The sequence below is a fragment of the Verticillium alfalfae genome, genomic scaffold (assembly GCF_000150825.1).
Source record: "Verticillium alfalfae VaMs.102 supercont1.6 genomic scaffold, whole genome shotgun sequence".
In the NCBI taxonomy this organism is placed as follows: Eukaryota; Fungi; Ascomycota; class Sordariomycetes; order Glomerellales; family Plectosphaerellaceae; genus Verticillium; species Verticillium alfalfae.
This window is the reverse complement of record NW_003315033.1, coordinates 879457-888190: the sequence shown is the minus strand read 5'-3', so window position 1 is coordinate 888190 and position 8734 is coordinate 879457. Positions and strand designations below refer to the sequence as shown.

Below are 8734 nucleotides of genomic sequence, written 5' to 3'. Positions count from 1 at the left end.
TCCCCGCAAACCGGCACCGGTGCGCGCCTGGCCAGCTCGCCCGCAAACATGGCTTCCTGATTTTCGAGGATCGAAAATTCGGCGATATCGGTAACACGGTGCAGCTGCAATACGTCGCTGGGTCCGCGCGCATCATTGAGTGGGCCCACATCATCAACGTCAACATGGTCCCCGGCAAGGCCGCCGTCACGGCCCTCGCCGAGGCCGAGGCGAAGTGGCGCGAGCGCTACCAGTACGAGGTCAAGACGTCCGTCACTGTTGGCACGCCGAGGTCCGAGACGTTTGACGAGCACGAGAGATGCAATCCCACGATCAACCGACGAGCCCCGGGGGGGGGTAACGAGAGGGAGGGGCCGAAGGGGGGGCATCGTCTTCCGTCACCAACGCTGACGCAACACTACAAAGTCGGCCTCCCTTCGCGGGGGTTTCCCCCGTAGCGAGATGCCTGGGGACGACTTTCTCCTACGCGGGCATCGAGGGAGCCCCCCCTTGGGGCGGGGCCCCCTTGATCTTCGCCCAAAATGTCAAGGGGTGGGAAATTTCTTGAATCAGGAGTACACACGGGCCTCCGTCGAGGCGGCGAGGGAAAAACCGAAATTTCGCCTTGGGCTAACGTCTTCGGAAGAAAAGCCTTCAACACGGGAGGCCCGACGGACGGCTTCATCCACATTGACGGCCCGGCTGGCCAGCTGGCCTCCGGAAGGGCGGAGGAGGAAGGAACGGCGTGGTGGGCGGGCGAACGAAAAGGGCCCAGCAGGTACAACACGCCCCCAAGAAACTTCGGTCGGCCTTCTTGCGGGGACAAGATATTCGTGGATGTGCGGGGCGGGGGTATTCCTTCAAGGCGTGTTGACCCTCAGTCCTGAGGCTGTAAAAAGTATACCGCGACGAGGAGCGTGGAAGGCTTACCTTTGTCGGCGCGTCGTCTAGACTTGAGGCGGCTCGGCGGGATTCGATGGAATACCCCTGGCGTTTAATTGATCATTCGCGTTTTTCGTTTCCCCATTTTCATGTTCATTTTTATTTCCTTTTCTGGCTGCACATCAGTGAGCCCGGGTTGATGATTGCCGTTGTTCTGCTGTTTGCTGCTCAAATGTTTGGGTCCGTTTTCACTGCACTTTTGGCTCGGGGTTGGGCGGCAAACCAGTCGATATTTAGACAGTCCGAGACCGTCGGAACGGCAAAGGGAAAAAAAGGGGGGAATATCTTTTCTCAAGGCGTTGGCAGAGAGGACCAAAATCAATGAGAGGGAGAGAGGGAGACTATCATGCCTCTTCTCGGGCGCCCGTCAGCCTTGACCCACCTGCCTTGACTTCTTGACTTCTTGATTTCTCGAGATGCACATCTCAGCGGCACACCGCCATCCATGTGTCGTGCTGCTTCTCCTGGTGATCTTGCATCGTCGGAGTTCGCAACCCCTGAACGTCTGATGTTGCTTTCCCCGATGTGCCCCGCCATCGGGCTCGTTCAACCGACTGGCAGATCGGACGTTCCCCCCCTCTCTCTCCCCCCTACCTCCCCCCCCTTCCTTCTCGACCAGATCGACAAGGGGGCGCTAGGTCGACCGTAGGCATGAGCAATGCAGATCGAGTCAAGATCGGGGTCTGGCGGCCAAGGCTTCGCTGGTGTTGCAACCCTGCACCGGGTCGGTTTGCTCCGGATGGGTAGTCCGGGTAGAACCGCGCCCGAACCACCATCACCCTGCTTTTTCCCCCTCCATTTTTGCCTTCGCCCCCCTTCTGCCCCGGACGTTGCATGCGCCGGGCATCCGATGCCGACGGAGCCACACGACACCCCGTCTGAAGCGGCATGCCGGATGTAGGTTCCTGCGGGGCTATTCATCGCTCAACTTTGGCTCGTCTTCACGATGGTCTAACTTTATTCTTTTTCTTTTTCGGAGCCAGAGTCTGCTCCTGCAGGGTTACCACTATCCGTGGTCGAAGCAGGGTTGATTGGTGGATTTCTCGGCATCACGACTTTCTGTCTGCATGCATATGTCTTGACAAGTGGCGTACTCCCATGGATGCTCCTGGATCCAGCGTTCCACCCAGGTCACCTCTGAACCGGCTCTGTTGAGGGCTCGGACTGCTACTTCGTATGGACATGGCTGTGCTGGCGCGGTGCTGGCGTTTAAACTTCCTGAGGTTGCAGTCGCATCTGCAGTCAGAATGCACTCTACCCACGGTAGGCAGACAGCACGCGGCAGTCGAGTTCGAGCGGGAGCCCATCACAGATGGCGGCATCATACGCTTGTTGATGACTAGGGGACTGCCGAGTCCCGCATGACGAATCTGCTTCATTCGGTGTTGACTTGGGCGTCAACCATACCCATAGCCGGTGCGATGGGAAGACTTGGGTGGTACGGCGTCTGTCTTCATGAGGCCTTCATGTTGGCCTTTCGACCGCACCTAGATACTTAGGCGTACCTGTTACTGCGTACTTGTTTCATGGCCGAAGCCGACAACAAGCTGGAAAAGACCTCGACACGCGGAAAAGCCCAGACACTGACATAAGACACCCAGGACGAAAGGCAGCGTCAGTGGACCACCTCTCGACGTAATAGCGCAAACACTGCGATATGAACCGGCCTTCTCGCCGGCCGAGCATGACCCCACCAATCAGGTCCCTTCGTGCTCGTGGCGCAATGGCAGCGCGCGGTCTTCCGGTGGCCGAGGCTGCAGGTTCGAGTCCTGCCGGGCACGGTTTTGTCTTTTTTCTTTTTTTGGCTTGTCACGGCTGTGGTGTCTCGATGATCTTTTTGTTGCTTGCTCTATCTAGCTAGGACAGACAGGTGCTGTGTTGCGGGAGGGAAAAGTGTGCGAGTGGATCCGAGCCGGACTTTGGACGTGACTGGACGCGTGCTGCACTGCATCGACTTGTCCCGCTGTGCCGTCAGGGGACCTGGTTTAACGCCCGGGCTACAAGGAGGTATAGGTTTGGCGGCCTGACTGTAACTGTTACATTGGGGTGAAGATTTACTTTTGAAGGCAGTGGAAGTGGAGATGGATAGGGCTGGGAAATGTGCCTTGTCTGCCGGTATCTGAGGCGCCCGTCCGCTGCCCAAAATCTGTTCAAGTGGCCGGAGTTAAGGATTGCATTGCATGCAGGAGAGTGCCCCTATCTATCTATGACCGCTCTTCATGGTATTCTTTAAACTACCTACCTTGACCACCTAGGTACATAGGGACCTGGTACATAGGGACCTGCAGCGCGAGGCTGGCCAGTTCTGAGCCAGTCCCAACAGTCCGCTGCAGATTACATAATCACAGTGAGGTCCGCTCTGGCAAAGGTGGGTTGGCGGGGTGGCAATTCCAAGGGGGGAGAGGAAGGGGGGGGGGCGGAATCATGTGCCGGGTGTAAAGAACCACTTCTCCGGGTCGGACATGACGACAAGCGAATTCGATCCCGCCCGCCTTCATTCCCATGCCCGGCGCATTCTCCATCCTGCACCTCACCCTCACCTCGCCGTCTCCCACCTCGACCAGACCACCAGCAACACCATCGCTCGACCACGGCCCCGTCGATAGACCACGCTCGACATGGAGATGGAGGACCACAGGGCGTATGCCACGGCTGATGTGCCCCCCGATGTTCGAGCGCCACCCAAGAAACGCAGGCGCATCGTCATCTCGTGCACGGAGTGCCACCGGAGGAAGCAAAAGGTTCGCCCCGTTCCCCCCCCCCTCCCTTTTCTCGTTTGCCTGTGCCGACTCGACTCCTCCGGCGACCCAAGCTCACCTGACATGGCCAGTGCGATCGCGACCTGCCCTGTGCCAATTGCAAAGCACGCAAGAAGGTATCCGCCTGCCGCTACGAAACCAATGCGCCGACGCCAAAGAGCGCGGCCAAGACGTCCTATCAGCAGCAGACCGGACACAACGGCCGACGCTGCCACCTCTCCACCTCTCCAGAGCCTCGCCGGCACCGCCGCCAACTGGGGTTTTTCTCCGTCCGGAGGCTCGACCATTGGGTTCCTCAAGAAGATAGAAAGCGCCAACGGCGACACGAGCCTGTCCGCCTCCGCGCCGCCGACCGACGACGAACACTACGCCATCAAGGAGCAATACAAGTCCCTCATCAGGCAGCTCCCGGCCAAGGGCTACATCGAACGGCTGATCAAGATTTACTTCCGCGAGTTCAACCACAACTACTATCCCCTGGACGAGGACATCTTCCTCGTCCAGCTGGCGGAATGGAACAACCTGTCCTTCAACACGCTGTCGTCGTCGGGGCCGCAGGGGCTGTCGCCTGATCTGCGCGTCTTCCCCGCCCTGCTCTTCCAGGTCCTCGGCACCGCCCTGCTCATCTTGACCGACGAACCTCACGAGTTCTACGACCACCTGAAGTATGCGGGGAGCATGAGCTTCGAGGACCTGGCTTGCCCGACCTACAAGCGGAGTCTTGGCATGAGCATCCTCAGTTCTGCTGGGCAAGCGGCACCCTGACGCTGTCGGCCGTGCAACCACCTTTTGCGGCCAACTTTCTGAAGCACGTGGGCAAAGGTGACAGAATCCGTAAGTCTTCTTTTCTCTCTCTCCCTCTCTCTCTCTCTCTCTCTCTTCTGGCGTCTCGGGAGCAGCAGCTGACCATGCTGCAAGTGGCACGCGATTGGGAGCGCGATCAAGGATGCGCAGGAGATTGGCATGCACAAGGACGCACTGGATCCCCAGCCAGCCAGCGACTCGACAGAGGACATTCTCGAGAACCAGTGGCTCATCCAACGAAGGCGACGGGTGTACATGGTGCTCATGATGTGGTAAGTGGCGCGCGGACTGGTTTCGACCCTCATGCGCAGCGGCGTACTGACCGCACTTAGGGACGTCCATTGTGGGGTCGTATTGGGCCGACCAGGCACCATACACTGGAAATCGGCGTCGGCAAAGCCCAGCATGCCGATAGACGCGCCCATACCGAAGGACCGAAGAAAGACACCGGTCGTCTTGCGAGATGAGGAGCGCGACCCCCCGACGCCCATCACGAAGCAGCTGCAATCTTTCAAGCTGCTGAGTCCCCTGACAGAAGTCATCGAGCTGGAGCAGGATGGACCCTGTCCCAAGAACTACGACAAGGTAGACCGCATCCACCACCTCATTTTGAGGCTCGCTGAAGAGACGCCTGCCTATCTGCGACTCATCAACCCGGACAGGCGCTGGGACAACCATCCCGACTGCTCCTGGTGGCTCCAATCCTGCAGATTTTGGATCCATCCACTTCAGCATTTCAACTTTATCGCACTCCATCGACCCTATGTCTTCAACAGGCAAGAGAGCCGGGCGGTCGCACTGCGCGCCAGTATCGACACATTGCAAGCACAGATGGAGATGTTCCAGAACATGGACTCCAAGGCGTGGAGGAAGTAGGTTGCCCCCCCCGCCCTTTCGCCCCAGTGCGCCATGCAGATCATGACAGCTGACAACAACAACATCGACAGCTTCCTGCTTTTCTTCGGCAGCTTCGACGCCGTGGTGCTCATGGCTTCCATCTACATTCTCTTCCCCAAGGAGAACGTCGAGCTCGCGAGCACGGCCATGCAGCAGTTTCACTGGACGCAGGAGCGGTTCGAGGCCATTGCGGACCGCAACCGGCTGGCCAACTCGGCGCGCGGCGTGCTGCAGGCCATTTACAAAAAGTTCCGCAAGGTCATCGAGAGCCAGCTGCCGCCCGCGCAGCAGCACGTCGAGCCTCTCGCGGACGCCCGGTCGACGGCCGACAGCCTGGCCTCGGCGCGCGAATCGGTCTCGACGGGCCCTCACCAACTTTGACACGTCCCCGCCCATGGACGTGCACGACATGGACGACAAGCACATGGTCATGCCGCCGGCCAGCGCGCCCGCCGCCGCCGACGCGGGCTACCCGCCGCCGCCGCCCCAGGTGCCGACGGACTGGTCCATGCCGGCCAACTTTGACTTTGCCAACATGGCGCCGCTGTTCCCGATGAACGACATCATCACCCACGACCTCAACATTGTCGGGGGCGGCATGGCCTGGAGCCCGCCCTCGGTGCCGGCGCAGCAGATGGTGCCGGGCGTGTTCGAGGGCGACTTCGGCGGCGACAGCTTCTGGAGCCTGATGAACCAGTACGAGCCCGCGCCGATGTGACGACGCGACCCAAGGGAGGCGGAGACAGGGGAGCGGGGAGAACGGGAAGGGCGACTTGAATTGACGGGCGTTTTTGCAGATCTTTCCAAAGGGGGGGAGGGAGCAAAGGCATGGGAGCACACTCACGAGGCGGGGATCACGGGGAGGAATGTTTTGAGAGCATATACAGGGACGTACATATGGCACAGGGAGCGGGTGTCAGCTCGCTAGACGATTGACTTGACGATGGGCGCGAAAAACAAAAACTCAGGAGGGCAAAAGAAACAAGGGGGCACGAACCGCCCCCCCCCCCCTCTCCCCGCAAAGGCAATGATAAAAATGGGCTGCAATACAAGGGAGTGAGTTAGTCTGGTCTATGGCACCAAAAATACACAGAAAGATGTGCACGCGCGCCTGTCTTCATTCCGGAGGAGTACTATGTGTAATGCGATCTTCAGCGTCCTCCCTCGTCTCCTGTCTATTTCGCCCCATTCTTCGCGTGTCTTTGATGGTGATCTGCCGGTGTTTCTCCCTGACCGAAGCAAGCACCGTGCAGAATTCCAGTACATGCGCTCTGCGTTGTGGCTTCAGCACACGACATTCATGGTGCCAGGCAGCAGGTCGAAATCAACAGCAGGCCAAAAAGCAGCAGGCCAGAGAAAGAGCAAAAAAGGGAACCTGTCCGCGATGAGGATCGAACTCATGATCTTCGGATATCTAGATCTGATGATCCAGTCATATTGATGAATATGAGACCGACGCTCTGACCAGCTAAGCCACGCAGACTGTACAGTTTGTCTGATGACGGCGGGCCGCGCGCAGCCACTTCATGTAGACACGGCGCGTGGCTCAGCACGTAATTGTGCTGTGTGGGAGAAAAGCAGAACCCACAGGGAGAGGGAGCTGCGTCATCTCCAGCGCTAAAGCCAAGGCGGATGGGTCGGGATGGGAGGTGTGATTTCGCTGGCGTGGTGGAGACAGATAGTGGACACCCCCCAAGCTCCCAAGCGCGGCCGGCAGGGGGGGGCCTGGGGATGAAAACTGGTGCGTGCTCGCAGCGACCTTCTTGTCGTGTCATGCACTCGTCTCGCAATCGCTGTCCATGGTTCGTGCTTGGGTTCCTCGGATTCAGAGTGGAGGTGCTCAGGCGGAGGAATGTCCTGTGGCATTATGTACGGGCGGCCCCCCCCCCCTAAGACTTTGATGATGATAAGCATTGGGACAAGCACGCTGATCACCGTCTCTCTCCCGGTGGTATGTACATGTATGCCAGGCCTGAAAAAGCTTCACCCGCAGACGCTATTTCCACCGGGCCTGGTGATTATCATCTTTTCTTCAACGGCGACAGCGACGGGCTGCCGTTGAAATTGGCCCCCTGCACGCTGCTCTGCACGGCAGCCACCGTGTGGTACCGTAGCACCGCGTTGTCCAACACCCTTACCACCGTGATCTTAAGACAACCTACTCCTTAGCGAGAGCCCGAATCTGGTTCGAACGGCCTGGGTCATTAGCTTGATCGGGACCTCTTCAGCCACATTCCATGGCCCACGGCGCGCTGTGCCTTGGGTGTACATGACCTTTTTTCCCCACGTCGTCGGCCCTGGACTGCGACATGCAAGTATGGCTTCACTCCGTTGCCCTCATGCGCCCTGTTCTTCGTGGATGGATGGTATCAACGACGACACATGGCATTCTGTAGGGTGCAAAGCCATGGTACGTCGCGGTCCTTTCGACTGGCGAGGCCTCCTTCATTGAGCCTTGAGGACAGATGCTGCACGCGGGAGGGCCTCTCCACCAAATTTTGATTCACAGTGTCCATCTTTTCACCCCCTTTCCAAATGCCAAGCAGAGGTGCAGAGTTCGTTGATTGGCGTCGAGGCTTTTCCTCCTCCTCCTATGTGCGGCAGGGGGGGCTGGATTGGAAGGCCAAGGAGAGCTTGGGATTGCCAACTTTGGGATCCAGGAGGGTTTGCCCACTAAAAAAAAAATGATGGTCACCCCCAACGGGCTCGCTATCGCTGTTAGGGGGGAGGAGACACCGAGTATTGAGCGAACGTGCCACTGAGAGCAACCCCTGTTCCCTTGGTCTTGCCTGCCACCCCTGTCTCTTGGCTCGTCCTCATGCCTGCCATGCTCGTCTCGTCCCGCCCACTCTTGCCCTACTCCCCCCCCCCTAAACCAAACTAGCCCGGCCGAGACGGTCCCGCCCCCGACTCGCGGCTCCCACCTCCCATCTGTGATGATGGCGTGGTTCCTGACAGGTCCAGGCTCAATAACTCTCCTACCTACTTTCTGATCATCGACCATATGGGGGGGAGCGGGGACCTGTCGACTACAACATCGGGGAGCAGCAAATTACATGCCGACCTGTTCTCCCATCGTCTTACGTGTACCAGCCGTGGCATCCCCTGGGCCTGGCCTCCTCGTGCGCCTGCCCAGAAACTTATCTTGCCTATCGCGCCGAGACAATCGTCGCGCACCCGCAGGCCGTTGTTGGTCTTGTTGCACCAAGCACCAAGCACCACGCACCGAGCACCACGCACCGAGCACCCAAGGACCAGGCACCACACCACACGGCCTTCCATTTTCACGCTGCTCGCTGCTGCCACTATTGTTGCCCAGGAATCCACACGTTCTCCTCCTCCGCCCTCGCAGT

General features: G+C 58.9%; 2 protein-coding genes and 2 non-coding genes across 4 annotated transcripts; 3 read left to right on the top strand and 1 right to left on the bottom strand.

The window, feature by feature from the left end:
• Positions 1-164: 164 nt before the first annotated feature.
• Positions 165-866, top strand: VDBG_05363 (orotidine-5'-phosphate decarboxylase; the record flags this gene model as incomplete). The annotated part of the gene is made up of 2 exons (XM_003004204.1): positions 165-336; positions 553-866. 2 exons carry the CDS (start codon positions 165-167, stop codon positions 864-866), a joined length of 486 nt encoding a protein of 161 aa, XP_003004250.1.
• A 1764-nt stretch (positions 867-2630) lies between these two features.
• VDBG_15110 lies at positions 2631-2702 on the top strand. The gene has a single exon. It is a non-coding gene; the product is annotated as a tRNA-Arg (tRNA).
• Positions 2703-3539: 837 nt separating this feature from the next.
• VDBG_05362 (conserved hypothetical protein) lies at positions 3540-6099 on the top strand (the record flags this gene model as incomplete). The annotated part of the gene is made up of 5 exons (XM_003004203.1): positions 3540-4345; positions 4616-4756; positions 4817-5356; positions 5432-5735; positions 5803-6099. The coding sequence occupies 5 exons, from the start codon at positions 3540-3542 to the stop codon at positions 6097-6099; spliced, it is 2088 nt and encodes a 695-aa protein (XP_003004249.1).
• Positions 6100-6757: 658 nt separating this feature from the next.
• VDBG_15109 lies at positions 6758-6864 on the bottom strand. Its single transcript has one exon. It is a non-coding gene; the product is annotated as a tRNA-Met (tRNA).
• Positions 6865-8734: the final 1870 nt, after the last annotated feature.